Source organism: Vipera ursinii (assembly GCF_947247035.1).
Source record: "Vipera ursinii genome assembly, chromosome: 15".
Classification (NCBI taxonomy): Eukaryota; Metazoa; Chordata; class Lepidosauria; order Squamata; family Viperidae; genus Vipera; species Vipera ursinii.
Window position 1 is genome coordinate 7,190,433 of NC_139528.1, and position 25,467 is coordinate 7,215,899.

General features: G+C 49.3%; 1 protein-coding gene across 1 annotated transcript; it reads left to right on the forward strand.

Moving 5' to 3' along the window:
• On the forward strand, nucleotides 1-25,156 carry EEF1G (eukaryotic translation elongation factor 1 gamma). The gene is made up of 10 exons (XM_083374248.1): nucleotides 1-66; nucleotides 2,150-2,308; nucleotides 4,214-4,277; nucleotides 6,206-6,348; nucleotides 7,142-7,285; nucleotides 9,548-9,677; nucleotides 12,824-13,013; nucleotides 22,441-22,613; nucleotides 22,747-22,871; nucleotides 24,791-25,156. Exons 1-10 carry the CDS (start codon nucleotides 52-54, stop codon nucleotides 24,947-24,949), a joined length of 1,302 nt encoding a protein of 433 aa, XP_083230374.1. The 5' UTR covers nucleotides 1-51; the 3' UTR covers nucleotides 24,950-25,156.
• The last annotated feature ends 311 nt before the right edge of the window (nucleotides 25,157-25,467 follow it).

Below are 25,467 nucleotides of genomic sequence, written 5' to 3' on the forward strand. Positions count from 1 at the left end.
TGCTTTACGGCCGTCTTGGGTGACGCTCCTCCTTTTCCTCTCCTCGCTAAGATGGCGGTGGCCGGGGTGAGTTGCGGTTCTCGTCGAGGCCTAGAGTTCATCCGCCTGCATCCGGCTACCGAGAAGGCGGTGGCGGCGCCGGAGCCCGGAGCTGGGAAGCGACGAGGGAGGGCCTTGCAGCGGGGAGTCTGCCCGGTGATGGATGAGGCCAGGCGGGCCGGCCGAGCCCGAAAGGGGGAGTGTCAGGCTGGTCCTCTCTTCCCTTGCCACGCGCATCGGGGGTTTAAACGGACCCGAACGGCCAGGACTACAACTCCCATACGCCCCGGCCCCGAGGCCAGGCCGTATAGGAGCTGTAGTCCGAGCCGTCTTAGGGACGAGAGTTCCTCAACTTTTTTTTTTAAGAGGTGCGGACTTCAACTCCCAGAGTTCCTCAACCGGCAGAGCGTAGCATAGCTGGCTGGGGAACTCTGGGAGTTGAAGTCCGCACCTCTTCAAGTTAACGTTGAGAAACACGCGGGTCGTCTTAAGGGTTTGTGTGGATGGGGGTTGAGCTGCTTTTTTTTTTTTTTTGCTCTTGACACGTGGGAGGAAGGCAAACCAGCATTTTTTGCCTTCTTTCTGAATTGGCTTCAGAGGAAAGACCGCACACACGCACACACACCTGGTAAATTAAGCTCTTGTGGGGATGGAAGAGAATCTGCCTGCAGAAGTGGTGCAGAAGAGGGTGAGCGGGTGGCTGAGTGGAGCCTCCAGCTTTAGAGGCAGTTGTGATGAACCCGGGTGAGGAAGAGCAGGAATGGGTGGTTTCCTGGCCTTAGGGCCACTCAGAAATGAATGGGCAGGATGATGGGTTCTAGCATCTCTTCACTTGGCTTTCTGGGGCTGCTGGAACCAGAGGTTGGTGCCACTGGCTGGATCCAACGCCAGTTCCAGTGGAGATGTTTGACATGGTTGGGGGGGGTTGCTGGATTTTAGGGTGGTGGGTGTTGGCTCAGGAGGGCTCTGCTGTTTATTTATTATTTATTAGTTGAATTTATATACCGCCTTATTCCCGAAGGACTCAGGGCAGTTAAAATAGTACAAAAAGAGAATAAAATGGAATTAAATTAGTACAAGCCCACAATTCATAATCACAATAAAATTAACAATTGAGCAGAAGATCCTGATTTTAGTAGATGTAAGAAGGTGAGCCTGGATTTGCACTCAGGTTGGCTTGGAGAGAGCCAGGCTTTTGGGTGGAAGCTCTTGATTTTAGGACACTCTAGGTCTAGGAGACAGGTCTTCAAACGGCTCTTTTATGACTCATGGACCCAGAATTCCTCAGCCAGCATGGCTGGCTGAGGAATTCTGGGAGTTGAAGTCCCTGAGTCATAAAAGGGCTGAGTTTGAAGACCCCTGCTCTAGGTAGCAGGAGAAGAAGCAACGGATGGAAACTCGTCAAGCAGAGAAGCAACCTAGAACTAAGGAGAAATTTCCTGACAGCGAGAACAATTAACCAGTGGAACTACCTGCCTCCAGAAGTTGTGGGTGCTCCGTCACTGGAGGATTTTAAGGAGAGACTGGGCAGCCATTTGGCTGGGACAGTATAGAATAGCTTGCTTGGCTGGGTGGGGGGTGTTGGACTAGAAGACCTCCCTTCCAACTATGTCAGTTGTGTTATTCTGAGATAAGGGGCCCCTGAAATTTGCACCCAGAAATGTCTATTAAGTCAAGCTGAAGGAGGCCTCCCCAGGCAGAACAACAAGCCATCATTGCATGGTTCAAGAGAAGATTTCGTGGGCATTGTAAGGGGTTTTAGGGCAGGGAAGACGGGGGTGGGTGGGTGGGTCCTGGAGAAAGGAATGGGTAAGACCTAAACAGGCCAATGGAGAATCATGGACCTTCTGCTGACGTTGCACTCTTGATGGTGCCCTGTCTGTTTTGCGGTAGGCAGGTCCACCGGCCGCCACAACTGCAGACTCACCTGCCAAGAGGGTGACCGGGTCAGTTGAACAAATCAATGCAGCGAGCTGCGGCAGTTGGTTGCTATACACAGGCTTGGATTAAACCGATGGAAGACGTGGTGGTGGAACTACCTAGCATGTATTAAGTTATGGCTCCCTTCTCGGAAAACCCGTAACCCATGGTTGCTTGCTCCCCTTTGCAGACTCTCTACACTTACCCCGAGAACTGGCGGGCATTCAAAGCCCTCATTGCTGCTCAATACAGCGGGGCCAAGATCAAAGTCCTCTCCACGCCGCCCCAGTTCCACTTCGGGCAGACCAACAAGACCCCTGAATTTCTGAAAAAATTCCCAGTTGGAAAGGTGAGCGGCTTTTGTTTTATTTTCCTCTTGTCTAACTCGAGTTACGCCGTGGCGTTACAGTTCTGGGCATCTTTTGGGGGGGGGATAGAATGAGAGCTGTTTGTAATGGTTGGTTTTGATTATCTTACTAGTTTCCAGGAGATAGTTGGCTAGAGCTGTCAACATTCATTTATTTGTATCCCGCCGTTATTTTACAAATAACTGAAGGTGGTAAACGTGACTGACGCACCTGCCTCCCTGTTTTCCCGACCACAACAATCCTGTGAGGTGGGCTGGGCTGAAAGATTGGCTCAGCCAATCTCACTGTATACATGTTGTAAAGGTAAAGGTTCCCCCACACATGCGTGCTAGTCGTTTCTGACTCTAGGAGCCGGTGCTTGTCTCCGTTTCAAAGCCGAAGAGCCAGCGCTTGTCCGAGGACGTCTCCGTGGTCATGTGGCTGGCATGACTAGACGCCAAAGGCGCACGGAACGCTGTTACCTTCCCACCGGAGTGGTCCCTATTTTTCTACTTGCGTTTTTACGTGTTCGAACTGCTAGGTTGGCAGAAGCTGGGACGAGTAACAGGCGCTCACTCTGCCGACCTTCTGATCAAGCTCATGTTGTACTTTGATAATAAAGCTTCATTGATTCAAAGAGCCTTGGTGGAGCAGTGGGCTAATGCCTCCTTAAGTAACACCAGCTGCCTGCAATTAGTGCAGGTTCGAGTCCCACCATGCTCAAGGTTGACTCAGCCTTCCATCCTTCCAAGGTAGGTAAAATGAGGACCCAGATTGTTGGGGGCAATAAGCTGACTTTGTAATAATGCCGCTTGGGGTGTGTGTGAAAGCCCTAATAAGCAGGCATATACATAGAATGAAGGCTACTGCTAAGCTTGTAAGCTGCCCTGAGTCTTCGGAGAAGGGCGGGATATAAATGGAATTAAAATAAAAAATAAATAAAATTCATTCATTCATTCATTCATAACTGGCTTTCCTGGCTAAGGGGGGATTTGAACTCCTGGTCTCCTGCTTTCTACCTTAGTGACTTAACCACTAGACCAGGGGTAGGCAACCTCGGCTCTTTTATGGCTCATGGACTTCAACTCCCCGAATTCCTGAGTCAGCTATGCTGAGGTTGCCTACCCCTGCACTAGACCAAACAGGCTCTACATGCCTGGGGCTTGTCTAAAAAAAAAAAAGAAAGAAAAAGCTGCACCAGGACTAGCTTCGCACGGTTTGGGATGTGATGATCTGTGTATCCAGCAGACTTAGTGCATCTTTAGAACAAGCCAGCTTCCTTTTGGGGGGCATCCCTTCAGTTACATAAGTGAGCAAGTGCGGCGATGATGGAACAAGAGCTGGTCTTCTTGAGTCCGTGCTGCGTCCTCCAGATCAGTATTTCTCAACCTTGGTGACTTTAGGATGCGTGGACTTCATTGCCCAGGATTCTCCAGCCAGCCAGGCCTGAGGGATTCTGGGCGTCTGCTTCTGAACGTAGCAAAACGTTGAGAAACTTTCCTCCAAATTTATAACAATAGCAGTTTCCGGTCAACGTTACTGCTTCCTGGGGGATTGTGGGAAATTAAGTTGCAGCTCCCTAGATTTTTATTTAAACGTCACAAAAGCCTTTCTGACGATAAGATCTGCACAGCTACGGCGCCGATTGGCTTGCGGGTTATCCACTTCGAGAGATTTTTTTTTTTAAGAATAGGCGACTTCTCGTAGTTTAAATCGACATTTCTCTCAATCTCAGCAAGTTTAAGCTGGGTTTAAGCTGTGCTGGGAGTTGAGGTCCACGTAGCTTAACACTCCTGAGGTTGAGAAGCCCCACTGTGGGTGGCCCCTGCTGACCTCTTGGCAGGAGAAGCCCCCCCCCCCCCCCCCCGCTTGTCTGCTCAGAGAGGCACTTTCTCTCCCCTCCGTAGGTTCCGGCCTTTGAAGGAGATGATGGGTTTTGCATATTTGAGAGCAACGCCATTGCACACTACGGTGAGTATCCGTCCCCGCTTGTCCATTTTATCCAAAGTCATTGGGCCAGGTTTACAGCTAGTTAACCGTTCAAAGTTACAGCGCCCCTGAAAAAAGTGAGTTGTGACCATTTTCACAGTCACAGCCTTTGCAGCATCCCTTTGATCATGTGATCAAAATTCAGATGCTTGACAGCAGACAGACAGATAGATAGCATAGATGGATGGATGGATGGATGATAGATAAATAGATACCACAGATGGATAGATAGCATGGATGGATGATAGATAGATAGATAGATAGATAGATAGATAGATAGATAGATAGATAGATAGATAGATGATAGATAGATAGATAGATAGATAGATAGATAGATAGATAGATAGATAGATACCACGGATGGATGATAGATAAATAGATACCATAGATAGATAGATAGAGATAGATAGCATAGATGGATAGGTGGATGATAGATAAATAGATACAGATAGATAGATAGATAGATAGATAGATAGATAGATAGATAGATAGATAGATAGATAGATAGATAGATAGATAAATACCACGGATGGATGATAGATAAATAGATACCATAGATAGATAGATAGAGATAGATAGCATAGATGGATAGGTGGATGATAGATAAATAGATACAGATAGATAGATAGATAGATAGATAGATAGAAAGATAGATAGATAGATAGATAGATAGATAGATAGATAGATAGATAGATAGATAGATAGATAGATGATAGATAACCTTTATTGTCATATTTTACCGTGGGCACAATGACATACATTAAAAATGAAATTTAGTTGCTTGCTCTAACTAGTTCATACACTTAATGACCATTGCTGTGTCCCAAGGTCATGTGATCCCCTTTTGCGACCCTCTTGACCAACAAAGTCAAGGGGGGGTAGTTCACTTAATAACCAGGTTGCTAACTTAACAACTGCAGCGATTCACTTAACAACGGTGGCAGGAAAGGTCATAAAATGGGGCAAAACTCATATAATAACCGCCTCGCTCAGCAACAGAAATTTGGCCCTCAATTGTCACTGTAGGTCGAGGGCGACCTGTGCAACAGTTCAGTTCAGGAATCCCTCGATCGGGCCGTGGCAAATGAAATCGAGGTAGTCCTCGGCTTACGATTCGGTTGCTTGCGACCCTTTGAATTTACGACAGGGGTTCCCTGGGGTTACTCACGCCCTGGTTCCAACGTCCCGACAGCCACACCCGCTCCCCTGTGACAGCATGTTTGGACAGTCCCCATCTGACCCACAGTTACGGCCAAACGCTGCATCCTGCAGTCACATGACAGCGTTCTAAAATGGTTTTGTCAAAAACCGTTTATTTTTGGCGAAACCAGCCCAAATCGAACCAGCTTAACGACCTCTCCAAACGAGGTCTAAAGAACCTGTTTTAAGACTGACGGGCAGGCTCCATTACGGGCTACCTGCAGATCGGCACCAAGGGGAGTCGGGTGACAAGAAAAAACACAGGCCGCCAGGAACGGCTTTGTAGAAGCTTCCAGAAACGGTCACTTTGTTCTGATTTTTGACCTCTCCTAAGCTCCGATTTTATTTATAACCGATTCATATTTCTTTTGGGCAAGGTTGCCTGGTTGGAGGAACTTGGATTGTTTTCTGAGGGTGTTCGGAAAGATCCTGTCATAGAAGCCTCGAGTAAAATCAATCAATCAATAAACAAACCTTTAAAATTCTTCTAGGGTGAAGTCCCTCATCCCTCAAGAAAGCGCAGATTTTATTTTACTTGCTAAAGCTGGAGAAGGTCTGGATCTGGTAGAGATCTGCTCCCGTGATTCTCAACCAGGATGGCCCTTAACTCCTTTGATTGGAAGTTCAGAAAACACTGGCTTAACTAAAGTTGCCAGTGCGTTGTTTTTCATTGTTGGTTCTCTTAACTGGCCGTTTTTCCCCTCTCCCAGTCAGCAACGAAGAACTGCGAGGTACAACTCAAGAGGCAGCTGCCCAGGTCCTTCAGTGGGTGAGCTTCGCCGACAGCGACATCGTGCCTCCGGCCAGCACCTGGGTCTTCCCCACGCTTGGCATAATGCAATATAACAAGCAGGTAAGGGCGCTCCAGTCTTACTGAAGAAGATGCCGGAGATCCTAGGCCAGGGGTAGGTAACCTTGGCTCTTTTATGACTCGTGGACTTCAACTCCCAGAATTCCTGAGCCAGCCTGACTCAGCTTGGAAACCTGTCCCTTTCCCCTCAGCATGGCTGGCTCAGGAATTCTGGGAGTTGAAGTCCACAAGTTATAAAGCAGCCTAGGCCAGGGGTAGGCAACCTTGGCACTTTTATGACTCGTGGACTTCAACTCCCAGAATTCCTCAGCCAGCCACGCTGAGGGGAAAGGGAGAGGTTTCCAAGCTGAGCCATGCTGGCTCAGGAACTCTGGGAGTTGAAGTCCACGAGTCATGAGGGGGCCATAGTTCCCCCACATGCTGGCTGAGGAATTCTGGGAGTTGAAGTCCACAAGTCATAAAAGAACCAAAGTTGCCTACCCCTGGGCTTGGCCTCAGCCGCTTTATGACTTGTGGACTTCAACTTCCAGAATTCCTGAGCCAGCCACGCTGAGGGGAAAGGGAGAGGTTTCTAAGCTGAGCCATGCCGGCTCAGGAATTCTGGGAGTTGAAGTCCACGAGTCACAAAAGAGTCAAGGTTGCCTACCCCTGGCCTAAGGGTATTCCTCGACTTGACAGCAGTTCATTTAGTGGCTGTTCAAAGTTACAGCAGCACTGAAAAAAGGGGCTTGTGATCATTTTTTACACTTAGCGACCATTACAAAAGAGCCAAGTTTGCCTACTACCCCTGCTCTAGGCTGCCCCCCCCAATTTATTTTTTTTGCTCCCCCTGCAGGCTACGGAGTACGCCAAGGAGGAAGTGAAACGGATCCTCAGCCTACTTGATTCCCACCTGAAGACTTGCACCTTTTTGGTCGGGGAACGCATCACCCTGGCGGACATCACAGTGGTCTGCACTCTGCTCTGGCTTTACAAGCAGGTGAGGCTCTGGAGGTGGCTGAGGAGGTCCGGGGGGGGCGGGTTTTGGGGAAACGAGGGCAACTGAGGTGCCTGGGAATGCTGGAGGAGAAAGAGCGGGACTGGGCATTCCCCCACCTTGTTCCCCGAGGATAAGAGGCTTGTTAGATTTTCTGGACGATAAGCAAGGCCTCCCTTGGATCACCACCAAAGAGGCTTGTTGGTGCAGGGTGAAAGCATGGCGACTGAAGGAGAATTATTTGCAGCTCAGGGTTGAAATGAGGGGTCCTTTGGTGCTCTCTGAGCTGGCTCGTTTCCTTGCAGATGTTTCACGACCCTAAACCTAGGCAGTGACATGTCTGTGAGCCGTGGTGGCGAACCTATGGCACACGCGCCACAGGTAGCACGCAGAGCCCTTTCTAGGCCTTCAGCTGGGTTTTATAAAACCTTTTCACTTTAGGCCTCTGCCGCCATGTGCAAGGAAAAAAAAAGTTCAATCCATCAATCAACTTCAACTTCTCGCGGGGGAAAAAAATGATCTCGCAAAGTTGGAATTGATTGAACTTTTCAGTCCCACCTAGCCTGCCGTTCCCACCGCAGCCACACCCGGCACCCACTGATACGTAAGTGGGTTTTGGGTCGCAGTTTGGGCACTCGGTCTCTCAAAGGTTCGCCATCACTGCGAGGAAACAAGCCAGCTGGGAGAGCACCAAGGAGCCACCCTCATTTTTCATCATCCCAGTGTTGAGGTTGTGTGGAAGGAAAAAGGGGCCTTTTCACGCAGGACGAAAGTCCAGGAACAGCGTGGAAGATCCGGAGAGCTGGTTGAGCGTCACTTGGCTGTCTTCCCTTAGCAACGGATCTTTTGCGCTGAATGGTGATCATGAATCGAGGGATACCTGGAGCAACTTGATTGCACATACAAGTGGTCGTCCTTGACCTACGACCGTCACTTAGCTTTAGTTTGAAGTTACAAAAACCCACCCCGGGGGCTCCTTATGACCCAGATTTGAAGTTCCGATAACCACACGATTGCATTTTGGACACCCGGCAACTGTTTGCAACGTCCTGTGGTCATGATTTACCACCTTTTTTTTTGTGTTGCTTGCAAAGCAAGCTCTGTTGTTTTTTTTTAAGTAAATCCGTGGTCGGTAATGGGCTTTCTTTGTCAGAAACTGTTAAGTTTCCTGCAAGGAGTCCGTTGCAGAGCTTTAGACCTGGGTGTTCTTTTTTGACAATTGCCACTTGGGCTTAATGGTTGTCAAATTGCTGTGTGCTTGTTTGTGTGTGTGTGAGTGAGAGAGAGAGAGATTGCATGGAGATCCGTTTAATGACACGTGATTTCCTGATCGTAATTGTGGGCTCAGTGTCGTAAAGCAACCAGTAATCATAAGTTACGTGATATGTTCATAGTCCTGGTTTTCCTCTCTTGTCTAGTCCAGGGGTGGTCAACCTTGGCTCTTTTATGACTCGTGGTCTTCAACTCCCAGAATTCCTGAGCCAGCATGGGGGAACTATGGCCCCCTCATGACTCGTGGACTTCAACTCCCAGAATTCCTGAGCCAGCATGGGGGAACTATGGCCCCCTCATGACTCGTGGACTTCAACTCCCAGAATTCCTCAGTCAGCATGGGGGAACTATGGCGCCTTCATGACTTGTGGACTTCAACTCCCAGAATTCCTGAGCCAGCATGAGGGACCTATGGCCCCCTCATGACTCGTGGACTTCAACTCCCAGAATTCCTCAGTCAGCATGAGGGAACTCTGGTCCCCTTCATGACAATGGACTTCAACTCCCAGAATTCCTGAGCCAGCATGGGGGAACTATGGCCCCCTCATGACTCGTGGACTTCAACTCCCAGAATTCCTGAGCCAGCATGGGGGAACTATGGCCCCCTCATGACTCATGGACTTCAACTCCCAGAATTCCTGAGCCACCATGGGAGAACTACGGCCCCTTCATGACTCAGGGACTTCAACTCCCAGAATTCCTGAGCCAGCATGGGGGAACTATGGCCCCTTCATGACTCGTGGACTTCAACTCCCAGAACTCCTGAGCCAGCATGGGGGAACTATGGCCCCCTCATGACTCGTGGACTTCAACTCCCAGAATTCCTAAGCCACCATGGGGGAACTATGGCCCCCTCATGACTCGTGGACTTCAACTCCCAGAATTCCTGAGCCAGCATAGCCAAGGTTTCCCCTACCCCAGTCTAGTCCATCTTGAAAGAAACCGATTGCGTGTGGCTTGAGCTGTCTCCTGCCTTTTCTCCCTTTTTTTCAGGTTCTGGAGCCCCCCTTCCGCCAGCCTTACGAAAATGTGAACCGTTGGTTTGTGACCTGCGTAAACCAGCCCCAGTTCAAGGCCATCCTGGGGGACTTGAAGCTGTGCGAGAAGATGGCGCAATTTGACGGTCAGGACCCCCTGATTCTCTTTTCCAGTGGCCGTTCTAGTCTTTTAAAGTGGGAATAGGACAGCGGGAGGCGGGGATGTGTTTGCGAGCCGCTTACGCCGGCCCTCCACTCAGCGTAGCTTAATTCCTTCCCATTCCTTCCATTTTTTGTTTTTTTTTTATTTTTGAAAGACAGCAAGAACCCTTGCTGTTGTATTCTGCTCGTAGGAATCCATTATTTATTTATTTGATTGATTGATTGATTGATTGATTGATTGATTGATTTATATACCGCCCTTCTCCCGAGGGACTCAGGGCGGTATACAGGGCAATAAAATAAGAATACAGGATACAAGATTTAAAGTTAAATGATTGTGCCCAAGTTAGTTAAAATAATGTTAAAACCCAAACCCATCAGACCAGGCCGGCTTGTTCGAATAGATAAGTTTTTAGATCACGCCGGAAGGAGCGAAGGTCGGGGGCCATCCGGATTTCAGCCGGTAAGCGGTTCCAAAGGATTGGCGCACCCACCGAGAATGCTCTTCCCCTGGGGGTCACCAGCCGACATTCTCTGACCGGTGGCACCCTGAGGAGGCCCTCTCTGTGGGAGCGTACAGGACGGCGGGAAGTTGCCGCCGGCAGTAGGTGCTCCCATAGGTAATCCGGACCCATGCCATGTAGGGCTTTGTATGTCATCACCAGCACCTTGAATTTCACCCGGAAGCCAACTGGAAGCCAATGCAGCTCACGGAGCAGAGGTGTAACATGGGAGTATCGGGAGACCCCCAAAAGAACTCGTACAGCTGCATTCTGTACCAGCTGAAGCTTCCGAGTGGTTCTCAAGGGCAGCCCCATGTAAAGAGCATTGCAGTAGTCTTTATTATGCAGAATAATTATGCAGAATTGTTTTTTTTTTTTCATCCTTGATAACATTGGTCCCCAACTTTCCCCACTTTGCAGACCGGTGATGGAAGCGGGGAGACGCAGCTCCATTTGTGCGAGCGGTGGCACTCACACAAATGGAATTTCAGGCATATGAGAGAATGCCCACCGCTCGCGCAAATGGACTTGCGAGCTTGCAATCTCTGTGTGTGTGTGTGTGTGTGTACGGCGGCAGAGGCCTAAAGCGAAAAGGTTTTATAAAACCCAGCTGAGGGCCCAAGGACTGGGGCGATGGCACGCGTGCCCACAGAGAGGGCTCTGTGTGCCACCTGTGGCACACGTGCCATAGGTTTGCCACCTAGGGCTTGGCAGTCCTCAACATAACACCAGCTCATTTAGCGACGTGAGTGTTCAAGATTACAACGGCGTTGGAAAAAGTGACTTGTGACCTTTTTTTTCCCCCACACACAACGACCGTTGGCAGCATCCCCCAAGGTCACATGATCAAAATTCAGACGCTGGGCGACCGACTCGTATTTATGGTGGTTGCCGTGTCCCGGGTCATGTGACCGCCCTTTGCCACCTTCTGACAAGCAAAGTCAACGGGGGAAGTTGGGTTACAACTGGGTTACTCACTTCACAACTGCAGTGATTCGCTTGAACAGCTGCGGCGAGCAAGCTCGTAAAACGGGACAAAGCTCGCCTGACAACTGTCTCACTTAGCAACAGGAATGTTGAGCTCAGATGTGGTTGCAAGTTGAGGACTGCCTGAATTGAAAGCCTGCCAATCTTGTGCGGCGGGGGGGGGGGGAAATAAGCAAGCTCAGCCTGGTGGAAGGAACAGTGTGCATTTCACGGCCCGTTTCTGACTTTGGCTCGGCAACCTCCAGGACTAAAATTAGAACACGAAGGCCGAAAAGGGTCGTATTTCATGTTCGCTCTTGTTTGCTGAAAGGTGGGCCGGTTCAAAAATGAGCCTTGCTACTCTTATTTTTGAAAAGGTTGCCTCTTTTTCCCCCCCTGCAAATCCAGTTGATCAAATGCCCCCCCACACACACACACCGTGGCTTGCTTGGTGAAGACGCTCAATAGCTGGAAGTTCCCTCCTCTGCGATCTTCCGAATTAAGCTGCTTGAATGTTAGCAGATACGCGTATTTATTTTGTTAAACTTTTATTATCTCCCCGTGGGGCTGCGCGCTCTTGGCGTTTTGCAACAAAGGAAAGGAAGCAGCGGAAAAAAAAGAGCGTAAAGCAGAACAGAAATAAAATTAACAGGACAACAAAATAAATAGGGAAGAAGATCACGAGAATGCAGCAATCTGATCCCCAAAAGCAATCTGATTAAAGCCATTCACGCTTGAGCAGAGGGGGAAATCGGCGTGAGACTTCTAAAATTAATTTTTTTAAAAAGGGACTGCAGTATAGTATAGGGACGCGGTGGCTCGGGACGCTGAGCTTGTCGATCAGAAGGTCGGCAGTTTGGCGGGTCGAATCCCGAGCGCCGCGTAGCAGAGCGAGCGCCTGTTACTCATCCCAGCTTCTGCCAACCTAGCAGTTCGAAAGCACGTAAAAAATGCAAGTAGAAAAACAGGGACCACTCCGGTGGGAAGGTAACCGCATTCCATGCACCTTTGGCGTCTAGTCATGCCGGCCACAGGACCACGGAGACATCCTCGGACAAGCGCTGGCTCTTCGGCTTTGAAACGGAGATGAGCACCGGCCCCTAGAGTCGGAAACGACTAGCACGCATGTGCGGGGGAACCTTTACCTTTACCTTATAGTATAGCATATACTGTATACTGTTTAAGCAGGAAACTGGACTAGGAAGAACCTCCAAAGTCACTTCCAGCTCTATTCTGTTCTAAATTTGCACGAACTCACGTTCCCATCTTGGGGGGGGGGCTTCCGAGTAACCGGAATGCCAAACACCACGTGCTATAAAGCGCTACAAAAACGCCAGGTTTTAAGGGTGTAATTATTTACTGTCAATCCCATTTCTGGATTTTTGTGAGTTCAGCCTTGATGGATGCCCTGACCTTTTTTTTTCCCTTCCCCCCCCCCCCCCCAGAGGTTTTAATGCGGCATTTCCCAACCTCGGCCGCCCTTTTTAAGACGAGTGGATTTCAATTCCAGCTGGATGGGGGGGCATCCACCCGTCTTAAAAAAAGGGGGGGCGAGGTTGGGAGAGGCTGCTTTAGTGCTTCCAAAGGCCAGAAATTGACCCTTCGGCATGGATGCCCTGAACCCTGTTCCTTTTCTCCTTTGTCTCCTTGTGGCTTTGCAGCCAAGAAGTTTGCAGAGAATCAGCCCAAGAAAGAGTCTTCCAAGAAGGAGAAAACGCCGAAGGAGGAGAAGAAAGCGGAGAAGAAAGAAGAGAAGAAAGCGGAGGAACCAGAAGAGGAATTAGATGCGTGTGAGCTGGCCTTGGCAGCCGAGCCCAAATCCAAAGATCCCTTTGTTCACCTCCCCAAAAGGTAAGGGGGGACCCCCCGAAAAAAGAATGGGGTGACTCCCGGTCTGGGGGTTTAGGCTAACATGACATGGGAAATGTCCCACAATGCTCTTTGCTCAAATGCGGAAGCAACCAGGAAGTCAGGAAGTGAATTTGGCTACATTTTTTTTTTAAAAAAAACTGCCATCATAATTTTAGGCATAACTCAACATTAAAAAAAATCCTTCCCCCCCCCCCTTTCACAATCCCATGTTTACAGACAGTCCTCGACTCGCCGCCACAACGGAGCCCCAAATTTCCATTGCTAAGCTGTAAGTCAGCTGTTCAATGAGTTTTGCCCCGTTTTACTGGCCCCCGTCCTTAAGCGAATCACTGCAGTTGTTAACGTTAGTCGCACAGTTGTTCAGTCCATCCGGGGATCCCGGGGATATTGCAACAGCCATCAGTGGGGGAAAAATGGTCACAACTCAACTTTTGTAAATTGAGGGCTTACCTGTATGTCAGAAACTGTATGTATTTAAAAGGGAGGTGGTCCCTCTGAAAAAAATACTTAATTTAGTTTTCAACCTGGAAACTTGTTTCAGATTTGCTGAGCGTGCAACGAAAAGAGAACATTTTGTGTGTCTCCCTGTTGTCTCGAGGGCAAATCATCTTACCTGCTATGGTCTTCTGGGTCCATGCCACGCTTCCTGCCTTTAGTAGACAGACACAAGAGATAAAACTAACTAAATAAGCACGAAATACCTAGAGATAAGCCACACTCAAAACCACCCTTCAAAAAGAGACAATGAAAAAGTTACGGAGGAAGTGAAAAGCCGGTATGGGTGTGTAGGGCGTGTCACAGGTGTCCCTTGACTTACCGACATCATGGAGACTGCCCATTGCAGTCAAAATTGGTGATGCTCTGAACAGAGGTCAGTCACGTGACAGGCCCAATTTTGTATTCTTTTTTGTGGCCGTCGTTAAGCAACTGCCACAGTCATTAAGCAAACCAGTGTTTTGCTGTAGGTGCATTTATTTATTTATTTATTTTGCTGAAAATCGGAAGTGCTGGTTTTCATTAAACCGTCGTTCCGGGAATGTGTGTGGATGGGCTTCGCGGCCCACTTGTCAACTTCCAGGAGTTTGGTCATGTGACCTCAGGAGGGGGCGGCCTTCACACGTTCAAATTCAGGTTGTGACCATTCAGAGTTACAGCGGCATTGAAAAACGCCCTGTTTCGCACTTAACCGTTGCATCCTCCCTACAGTCACATGAGCAAAGTTCAGATGCTTGACCACCGACTCATACTTAGGACTGTTGCTATGTCCCAGGGTCACGTGAAGCCAGATTCACTTAACGACTGCAGCGATTCACTTAATGAAATGCAGCAGTGAGACAAGTTGTACAGTGGGACAAAACGCACCTGACAAATGTCTTCACTTAGCTACACAGATTTGGGGGCTCCGTTGTAGTCGTAAGTCGAGGACTTTTGCTGATGTCACTTCGAACAGTTGCTAAATAACCGGTCATAAGTTGAGGACTGCCTGCACTGCAAAGGGACCTCTACAGGAAGTTGGAATTGGGGACACAATCCTAAGGAACGGGGCTTTTGATTCTGGCCCAACCGTAGCTTGAGATGTACTGAGCAAACGAGAAGACCGTGGCCCGCTTTGGGGTGGCTTAATGGAAGGCATTAAGCGAATCACCACGGTCATTAAGCGAGACCTGACCCAACCACGACTTGGCTGCCTTCCCCGGCAGCTTCTTGAAGCCAGCTGGGAAGGCTGCCAACGGCGACCACGGGATGCAACAGTTTCCAAGCCCCCAAATCACAGACATGACTGCGGGGACGACTGCGACAGTTGTAAGTGCGAGGACCGGTCCTAAGTCCTTACATTTCAGCACTGCTGCGCCTTCAAATGGTCAGTAACCAAACGGTCGTAAGCTGAGGACTATACCTAGCAGGAATCTGGCAGCAGAATCCTCACACAGGCTGGGGCGGGGGGTTGCCAATCACCCCCCCCCCTCAAAAGCAGGTGGAAGCCTCAATGAAATGCCTTAAACCAGGGCTAGGCAACCTCGGCTCTTTTATGACTCGTGGACTTCAACTCCCAGAATTCCTGAGCCAGACATGCTCAGTCCACGAGTCATAAAAGAGCCGAGGTTGCCTACCCCTGCCTTAAACCTTTCACAGCAGGAGTGGGGAACTGCGACCCCTTTTAACACCTGGGGGCTTCTGCTGCGCTGGCTCAGGAATTCTGGGAGTTGAAGTCCCCCGGGCCCTAAAGGGGGCCACACTTTGCCCGCCTCTGTTTTTTTTACAAGCTGCTCATGGGGTCCGAAATTCGTCCAGGTTTAAGCGACGACAGACAGCCTTAAGCTGGAGCGCATGGCGCCCATTTTGTTTCTCACGACTCCCTCCGCAAAGGGCTGGCCTGGTGTGCACAAACACACACAGACACACACACACACACCCCTGAAGCCAAGACCCCCATAGCTATTCCTCCCTTCCATTTTCACTTGTGCCAAGGAGAGACTGGGCTCCCCGCGTTCAACCACCAGGTGGCGGTAGAGCACCCCGTTGGCTACCCACGCCGGCCAGCTGCTTGCAGGCCTCCGTCCAGCCAGGGAAGCACAAGGGAGAGGGGATCTTGTTTGTCGGGCTGGGAGGTGGCAGCGGGCCCGGCTGGGCTGCCTCCCTCTGGTAGCGACCGGGTGGGAGAGGGGCCCCCCCTCTCCTGCCCCAGCAAACTTTTTCCCTGCCCTGGACAAATGGGGTGACCTCCACTTGGGGGGTGGGAGGGCATCAGCTGCTGCTTGCAATTGGAGAGGTCCTTCCCCCTTTTCAGAGGAGGAGGAGGGGCCAGGAGGAGATTCTTGAAGGGGGGGAGGCCCTTCTCAGCAAAACACGATGGGTGACCCCCCCCTGCAGCATTTCATTTCTGCTGGCTGCTTTGCGGTTCAGCTGTTGCTCCAAGCGAGCTGTCCTGTGATCCGAGATCGGCTCAACACAGGAGCTGAGTTGTTTTCTGGCCTGCCTCTCTCCCCCCCCCCCTTCCTCTCCTTGGCAGAAGAGAGAGATGATGGATGAGTGAATGGAGATGATAGATGATAGAGAGAAAGGAGATAGAGAGAGAATGGATGGATGGAGAGAGAGATTAGGTAGGTGGCTAGAGATGATGCATTGATAGGTGGTAGATATATTGATGGATGATAGAGAGAGATGATTTGTTGTTAGTCACGAAGTCGTATCTGACCCATCGCGACCCCACGGACAGCGTTCCTCCAGGCCTTCCTGTCCTCTGCCATCTTCTGGAGTCCATTTAAGCTCACGCCTCCCGCTTCAGGGACTCCATCCAGCCACCTCCTTCTCTGTCATCCCTTTCTTCTCTTGCCCTCCACCTTTCCCAGCATGAGGCTCTTCTCCAGTGAGTCCTTCCTTCTCATTAGGTGGCCAAAGGATTTGAGTTTTAGCTTCAGGATCTGGCCTTCTAAAGAGCAGTCAGGGTGGATCTCCTCTAGGACTGACCGGTTTGATCGCCTTGCAGTCCAAGGGACTCGTAGGAGTCTTCTCCAGCACCATAGCTCAAAGGCCTCCATTCTTTGGCGCTCGGCCTTTCTTATGGTCCAACTTTCACTGCCATACATTGCAACTGGGAAGACCATAGCCTCGACTATACGTACTTTTGTTGGCAGGGTGACGTCTCTGCTTTTTAGTGTGCTCTCTAGATTTGCCATGGCTTTCCTCCCCAGGAGCAAGCATCTTTTAATTTCTTGGCTGCAGTCCTTGTCTGCGGTAATCTTGGAGCCCAGGAAAATAAAATCTGTCACTACCTCCATTTCTTCCCCATTGCCAGGAATTGACCAGCATATAGGTTTCTCAAGAGACAAATAAGATGGTCTGGCACTCCCATCTCTTTAAGAACTTGCCACAATTTGTTGTGATCCACACAATCAAAGGCTTTAGCATAGTCAATGAAGCAGAAGTAGATGTTTTTCTGGAACTCCCTAGCTTTCTCAATGATCCAGCGTATGTTGGCAATTTGATCTCTAGTTCCTCTGCCTCTTCGAAATCCTCCCTGCACTTCTGGAGGTTGTCGATCCACTGCTGGAGTCTAGCTTGTAGGATTTTAAGCATAACTTTACTAGCATGTGAAATAAGTGCAATGGTGCAACAGTTTGAACATTCTTTGGCAGTGTCTTTCTTTGGAATTGGAATGTCAACTGACTTTCCAATCCTGTGGCCACTGTTGAGTTTTCCAGATTTGCTGGCAAATTGAATGTAGCACTTTTACTGCATCGTCTTTTTAAGATTTTGAATAGCTCAGCTGGAATACTGTCACCTCAGATTGTTGCTCAGATTTCCTAAGGCCCATTTCACTTCACATTCTAGGATGCCTGGCTCAAGGTCGGTGACCACCTCATCATGGTTAGCAGGGACACTAAGCTCGTTCTTGTATAGTTCTTCTGTGTAATTTTGGCACCTCTTCTTAATCTCTTCTGCCTTTGTTAGGTCCCTGCCATTTTGGTCCTTTGTCATGCCCATGGACAGTACCAAAAGGCAAAACGATATGACGCTGGAAGATGAGCCCCTCAGGTCGGAAGGCATCCAATATACTACTGGGGAAGAGCAGAGGGCTAGTACTAGTAGCGCCAGAAAGAGTGAAGCGACTGGGCCAAAGCCAAAAGGACGCTCAGCTGTGGATATGTCTGGTGGTGAAAGGAAAGTCCGATGCCGTAAAGATCTATTCTCCATTGGGACCTGGAATGTAAGATCCATGAATCGAGGCAAGCTGGACGTGGTCAAACAAGAGATGACAAGACTGGACATTGACATCTTAGGAATCAGCAAACTAAAATGGACAGGAATGGGTGAATTTAATTCAGATGACTATCAGGTATACTACTGCGGGCACGAATCCCTCAAAAGAAATGGAGTAGCCTTCATAGTCAATAAAAGAGTAGGAAAAGCAATACTGGGATACAATCCCCAAAATGACAGAATGATCTCCGTTCGAATCCGAGGCAAACCATTCAATATCACAGTAGTCCAAGTCTATGCCCCAACCACCAGTGCTGAAGAGGATGAAATTGACCGGTTCTATGAAGCCCTACAGCACCTTATAGAACTAACACCAAAAAAAGATGTCCTTATCATCATGGGGGATTGGAATGCTAAAGTAGGAAGCCAAGAGATAACCGGAATAACAGGCAAGTTTGGCCTTGGAGTACAAGATGAAGCAGGGCAGAGGCTGATAGAATTTTGTCAAGCGAATACGATGGTCGTAGCAAACACTCTTTTCGAACAACCCAAGAGACGGCTCTACACACAGACATCAGCAGACGGCCAACACAGAAATCAGATTGACTATGTGCTCTGCAGCCAAAGATGGAGAAGCTCTATACAGTCAGTAAAAACAAGACCAGGAGCTGACTGTGGCTCAGATCATAAACTTCTCGTTGCAAAGTTTAGTCTTACAATTGGGAGAAAGTACAATTGGGAAAAACATTAGGCCACTCAGGAATGAACCTAAATCACATCCCTGATGAATACACAGTAGAGGTGCCAAATAGATGTAAGGAATTAGATCTGATAAGAGTGCCTGAAGAACTATGGACGGAGGTTCGCGACATTGTACAAGAGGCAGCAGCCAAAACCATCCCAAAGAAAAAGAAATGCAAGAAAGCAAAATGGCTGTCTGAGGAAGCTTTGCAAATAGTTGAGGAAAGAAGGGAAGCCAAAGGCAAGGGATAAAAAGAAAGATACGCCCAATTGAATGCAGAATTCCAGAGAATAGCTAGAAGAGATAAGAATGCCTTCTTAAATGAACAGTGTAAAGAAATAGAAGAAAACAATAGAATAGGGAGGACCAGAGATCTTTTAAAAAAATTGGAGATATGAAGAGATAGAGGATAGACATGGATGGATGGGTGGATAAGCTTTGTTATCTTTTTACCTCTGTAGACAGTGGCACGCATTAAAATGAAATTCTGACGCCCTGTCCTGAAAGAGACCGTGTCTACCAACTCAAGTATAACCATAATAATATAGCAACAATAATAGAACAGCATATGTACTAGGAACACACACACACATACATCGGAATTTCATTTTAACGTGTAGAAAAACCACAATAAAGGCTATCGTTCCATCCTAGCATCCAAAAGTGTCCATTTATACAAAATGACAGCAGGGCTTTTATTCATATATTTAGTTTCACCCATTTTCTGGAAAAAAAACCCTTTTCCATTTGCTGTTTCCATCCTGCAATGAGTCAAAAGTGAGCTGGCTGTGTTTCCAGTCTCGGCTGGACTCCCGCCGAGCGGCTGCAAAGGGCTGGTTTTGCTAGCCTGTTCCTCTCCGGTGGCTTGGAAATGATGGGTGTTGTAGTCTTAAAGGGAGATGGTTTACAGGCAAACCCTGGAAGCTCTGGCTGGTATTTTATTAGCCCAGTTGCAAAACCACCTCAAGTGGTGCAACGTATTTCTACTTTGGAAGCGTTTGAACCTCCTCTGCCAATCCTGGAGAGATCTTTTGCTCTACGGGGAGACCTCGGCAACCGCCGTCTGCTTAGTGACCGAAGTTGAACAGTGGCACCCAAAAAAAGTGGACTTATCACCATTTTTCACGACTGTTGCAACATCCCAGGGTCCCGTGATCCTCTTGCGACCATCTGACAATTGTAGTCAACGGTGAAGCCAGAATCACTTTTAACTGCCGTGTTGCTAACTTAACTGGAGGGATTTACTTAACGAACGTGGCAAAAAGTGGTAAAACGGGGCATAATCCGCTTAACAAATTTCTCATTTAGCAACCTTAAACTTGGGGCTCAATAAGTCGAGAATTACCTGTGTACAGAAATGTGTGTTTTCAAAAGGCGGTCGGAGGATATCCCGCAATGTTTGCCGAGCAATATTATTATCAAAATCATTTTATGAAACCGTCATCCCAAAATAACCCCTGCGTGACCTAATGTGCCAAATTGAGATTGAAGCGTACGCATAGTGGCTCATTTGTTCGCAAACTTACGTCAAATGACTGGAAAGAGAAGCAGCTGATTTCTTTTTAAAATGTTACGGAATCCGTGCTAAAGGGCCTGATTTTATTGCTTGCAGAAAAAAAGCCTATATGAATTGTTGCTCAAATCTAGTCTCTTGATCGTTACACAACGCTTCTCATTTCTTAGCGCAAGTAGTAAGCTGACTTAACAACTGTCCGTTTAGTGAGCGTTCGAAGTTGCAGCGGCCCTGGAAAATGTGACCTAACGCCCGTTTTTTTCACACTTAGGACCATTGCTGCATTTCCCCCCACGGTAAGGTGATCAAAAGTCGGACGCTTGGCAAACGACTCATTTAATGACGGTCGCAGCGCGATCCGGGGTCACGTGATCCCCTTTTGTGACCTTCTGACAAGCAGAGTCAGACGGGGAAGCCGGATTCACTTCACTTCACCGGGTTGCTAAGTGAACGACTGCAGTGATTCGCTTCACAGTGGTGGCCAGAAGGCCGTAAAACGGGCCACGACCCACTTAACAAATTTTGGGCTCGAGACGGTGGTCCGTGTTGAGACTTACCGGCCGCCATTGAGCCCCAAATTTTTCTGTTGCTGAGCCGAGACGTTTGTTAAGTGAGGTTTGCCCCCATTTTATGACCTTTCCCGCCCCATTTTACGACCTTTCTCGCCTCGGCAGTTAAGCGAAGCCCCGCAGTTGTTCACGGTTTTTTAACACGGTTTAACACGGTTTTTTTAACATGGTTTTTAAGCGAATCCGGCTTTTCCCCACCCCACGTTGACTTTGCTTGTCAGAAGGTTGCAAAAAGGGGATTCGCCTGACCCACCCCACCCTCCCGGGACGCTGCGGCTGTCCTAAATACGAACCGGTTGCCAAGCGCCTGACTTGATCACGTGACCACGGGGACGCTGCAAAGGTGGTGAGTGTGTAACACGGTCGTCAGTGCCCTTTCTCCCCCCCCCCCCCCCCCCCCGGTGCGGTTGTGACTTTGGAGTGGTCCCTAAATGAACACAGCGAGGTTGTGCCTTACTTTCGAGGCCCTTGGACTCAAGTAAGAGTCCTCTCCTGCCTCCAAGGGGGTGTGAGAAATGGGGAGACACCCCCCCCCCTTGACGTAAAGTGAGGGAAGTTGCTCCTCGCTCTTCATTTCTTCCTGAAGCTCCCTGCCCCACTCCTCTTTCTGGACCGGGGGGGGTCCCATTCTGAGCCAAGTCCCCGGCTGCAGCTGTTCGTGGTGTGGCGGCGTTCGTGGCGCGGTCTAAGCCTCCGTCTCCTATAGATCAAGGGGCAGCGAAGGCCCACCCACCCGCCCACCCCTCCCTCAACATTGATGACGTCCCCTGGCTGGGTAACGAAACGTCTGCCAGCAAACAGCTACGTTCAGAGAGCGCCCAGGACCCCCCACCCCACCCCGAGCTACAATCTCTTCTGTTGGCTTCTTGCTTTTACAGACAGTCCTCCGGTTACGACCGTAATGGAGCTGGCCCGCCGTGCTTGTAAATCAGATCAGCCCTACGACCCGCCTGATTTTAAACAGCAGTCTCATTAAACCAAGTTAACGTAGGCAGGCGGCTGTGGGGGCCCCGCAAGCAGCTGTAAAGTGGGGCCATGGACATGTAGCCACCGTGGAGTGGGGAACAACCGTGCGAGAGCTAATTTGGCCTAGCGGTTAAAGCACGGGGCTAGAAAGTTGGGAGGTCTTGAGTTCGGGGCGACGGCGCACATGCCCACAGAGGGCTCTGAGTGCTGCCTCCAGCACATTTTATAATAAGTTGGAAGGGACCTTGGAGGTCATCTAGTCCAACCCCCTGCTCAGGCAGGAAACCCTATACCAGTTCAGACAAATGGCTGTCCAGTCTCCTCTTAAAAACTTCCAGTGTTGGAGCATTCGCCACTTCTGGAGGCAAGGAGTTCCACTGCTTAATTGTCCTCACCGTCAGGAAATTCCTCCTTAGTAGTTACTGTAATAAGTTGGAAGGGACCTTGCAGGTCATCCAGTCCAACCCCCTGCTCAGGCAGGAAACCCTATACCATTTCAGACAAATGGCTGGCCAGTCTTTTCTTAAAAACTTCCAGTGTTGGAGCATTCACCGCTTCTGGAGGCAGGTGGTTCCACCGGTGAATTGTTCTCACCATCAGGAAGTTTCTCCTTAGTTCCAGGTTGCTTCTCTCCTTGACGTGTGCCATAGGTTCACCACCACCGATCTAGATCATGCTCCAGATCGCTGCTTGGCTGCCCAAGATAGGGAGCCAAATTTGTTGGTTTGCCCACCCCCACTTCTCCCCCCCCCCCTCCCCGGACCAGGAGAACTGGCTTTTCACCTGTCCTGAAGCGCGCTCCCTTTGAAAGCTGGAGACAGGAAAAGGCGGCGAGAACCTCCAGGCGTGGCTTCACCCCACCCACCCCCCCTCGCTTTTCTGACGCTGCAGCCCTCTTGCTCATTTCCCCCCCAGCTCATTCAGCATGGACGAATTTAAGCGGATGTACTCCAACGAAGATACGCTGAAAGTCGCCCTTCCTCACTTCTGGGAGCACTTCGACAAAGACGGTTGGTCCATCTGGTACGCACAATACCGCTTCCCGGAGGAGCTGGCCCAGACTTTCATGAGCTGCAACCTTATCACCGGTATGTTCCCCCCTTCGTTTCCACCCCGCCCCTTTATTATTATTATTATTATTATTATTATTATTATTAACGCTACGAGCTTGGCCCGACCTTATTTAATCCACCCTCTCTTGCTTCTCCCCTGCACACACAGGCATGTTCCAACGTTTGGACAAACTGCGCAAGAACGCCTTCGCCTCCGTCATCCTCTTCGGCACCAACAATGACAGCAGCATCTCCGGCCTCTGGGTCTTCCGCGGACAGGAGCTCGCCTTCCCGGTGAGTCTTGAGGGCCGGGACCCCACCTGGCTACCTGCGGACAAGGCCACGCGAGAGGGAAAAGCAGGAAAGCGCAGCGGAGGGTGGGGGCCGTTGCCAAAGGGGTTTCGTCTGAGCCTCGGTGACTTTCTTGCGCACGTTTCCTTGCCCAGCTAGGCACCATCATCCGCACTAGAATTTGAGCCTTGGTTTAAAGGTGAAGCTCGACCACCGAAACTTTCTACCTCTTAAAACAGGGAGAAAAGATTTTCGGGGCTCACGAGGCGTTCCCTAAAAGAGGGATCAGCCATTGGTGGCCCTTCATGATTTAATAATAATAATAATAATAATAATAATAATAATAATAATAATAATAATAATAATAATAATAATAATAATAATAATAAAAAAGTTGGAAGGGACGTTGGAGGTCATCTAGTCCAACCCCTTGCTCAGGCAGGAAAGCCTAGACCAGGGGTCGGCAACCTCGGCTCTTTTATGACTCGTGGACTTCAAGTCCCAGAATTCCTGAGCCAGCATAGCTGGCTCAGGAATTCTGGGAGTTGAAGTCCACGAGTCATAAAAGAGCCGAGGTTGCCGACCCCTGGCCTAGACCATTTCAGACAAATGGTTGTCCGGTCTCTTTTTAAAAACTTCCAGTGTTGGAGCATTCACCACTTCTGGAGTCAGGCTGTGATAATAATAATAAAAGTTGGAAGGGACCTTGGAGGTCATCTAATCCAACCCCCTGCTCAGGCAGGAAAGCCTAGACCAGTGACGGCCAACCTTGTAGAGACCGAGAGCCCAAACTGCAACCCAAAACCCAGTTATGTATCATCGGGTGCTGGGTGGGCGTGGCCCTTTGGGTGGGCGTGGCCAGTTGGGTGGGTGTGGCTGCAGTGGTAGCTGCACACTGGGTGGGACTAAAAAGTTCAATCGGTCAACTTTTGCGAGAACTTTTTTTCCCCATAAGAAGCAGGCTCCCCGGGGTCGTGCGATTCCCCTTTTGCGACAGGCAAAGTCAGTTGGGGAAGCTCAGCTTTGCTTAACAGCTGTCTTGAGTCATTTTTTTTAAGAACTAAGTAGCGGAAGAAACCAGAGTTGGGAAGGGACCTTGGAGGTCATCTAATCCAACCCCCCAGCGGTCAAATCGCTTAACAACTAGCAAGGAAGGGAAAACTCAATTTTAACAGCTGTCTCGCTTAGCAGCAGAAAATTTGGGCTCAATGGTGGTCGTCATAAGTCAAGGACCGCCTGTGTTTGCACCACAGGACTTCACCAAGTCCTTCCGTGGCATCATGTGGATAGAATAGAATTAGGAATAGGAATAGAATAGAATATTGGAATGGAATGGAATGGAATAGAATAGAATAGAATAGAATAGAATAGAATAGAATAGAATAGAATAGAATAGAATAGAATAGAATAGAAATACAGAATAGAATATGGGAATGGAATGGAATAGAATAGAATTTAGAATAAAATAGAATTTAGAATAGAAATATAGGATAGAATATGGGAATGGAATAGAATAGAAATATAGAATAGAATAGAATAAAGCTGGAAGGGACTTTGGAGGTCATCTAGTCCAACCCCCTGCTCAGGCAGGAAACCCTACACCATTTCAGAGAATAGAATAGAACGGGACCTTGGAGGTCTTCTAGTCCAGCCCCCTACTCGAGCAGGAGAACCTACACCCATCTCAGACACAAGCGCCCATGATTTATTGCCCTGAGTCCCTCGGGAGAAGGGCGGTATAAAAATTTAATAAATAAATAAATAAATTTCTGGTGGCAAGCTGTTCCACTGGCTAGCCGGCCCCAGTGTGACACTTCTGCCTTTGTGGTGGGTCCTCAGAGGCAAGACGGGGAAGGGCGCAGTCTCCCAGTCTCCTTTCTTCCTCTTCCTCACGCCCCCCCCTCCTCCCTCTTCTTCCTCAGCTGAGCCCTGACTGGCAGGTGGACTACGAATCCTACACCTGGCGGAAGTTGGACCCGGACAGCGAGGAGTGCAAGGAGCTGGTGAAGGAGTACTTCACTTGGGAAGGCCAGTTCAAGCACGTCGGCAAAGCGTTCAACCAGGGCAAGATCTTCAAGTGAGGCGGCAGGACGACGTTATTTCCCCCCGCCCGCCCGCCGGTCCCCCAAATATGGACACGATGAGGGGACTTCTCTCCGGAGCGGCCACCACCGCCGCCGCCGCTGTTAAAAGGAAGACAAAAATTTTAAGAGAAGACCGACTCAGGCAACAGGAGAGGCAGTGACATTCTACGCTGTGCATTAAAATCCTGAGCGCGTTAAATTTCTCCTCTTTTTTTTTTAAATTTTATTTTTGTTTGCCTCTGCTTGCGGGTGGCAAGCAGCTGGGCTGCGGAGCGACGGGAGGGGTGGAGACGATGAAGGGCAGGATTTCTGGTGTGTCTTTACAGGCGGTCCTCGACTTAGTGACCGCAGTCCGTTTAGCGACCGTTCCAAGTTAAAACAGCCGTTTTTCACAGGGCTTTTGCGTTTCTCCCCCAGGGTCACGTCATCAAAATTCAGAGGCTGGGCAACTGACTCCTATTGATGACGGCTGGGGTCTCCCGGGGTCACGTGGTTCCCCTTTTGCGACCACCTGA

Bases quoted from the DNA above. Each gene is read 5' to 3' on its own strand.
- EEF1G (XM_083374248.1), top strand. The intron at 7,286-9,547 runs GTGAGGCTCTGG...CCTTTTTTTCAG, and splicing joins TGCTCTGGCTTTACAAGCAG to GTTCTGGAGCCCCCCTTCCG. The intron at 22,614-22,746 runs GTATGTTCCCCC...CTGCACACACAG, and splicing joins GAGCTGCAACCTTATCACCG to GCATGTTCCAACGTTTGGAC.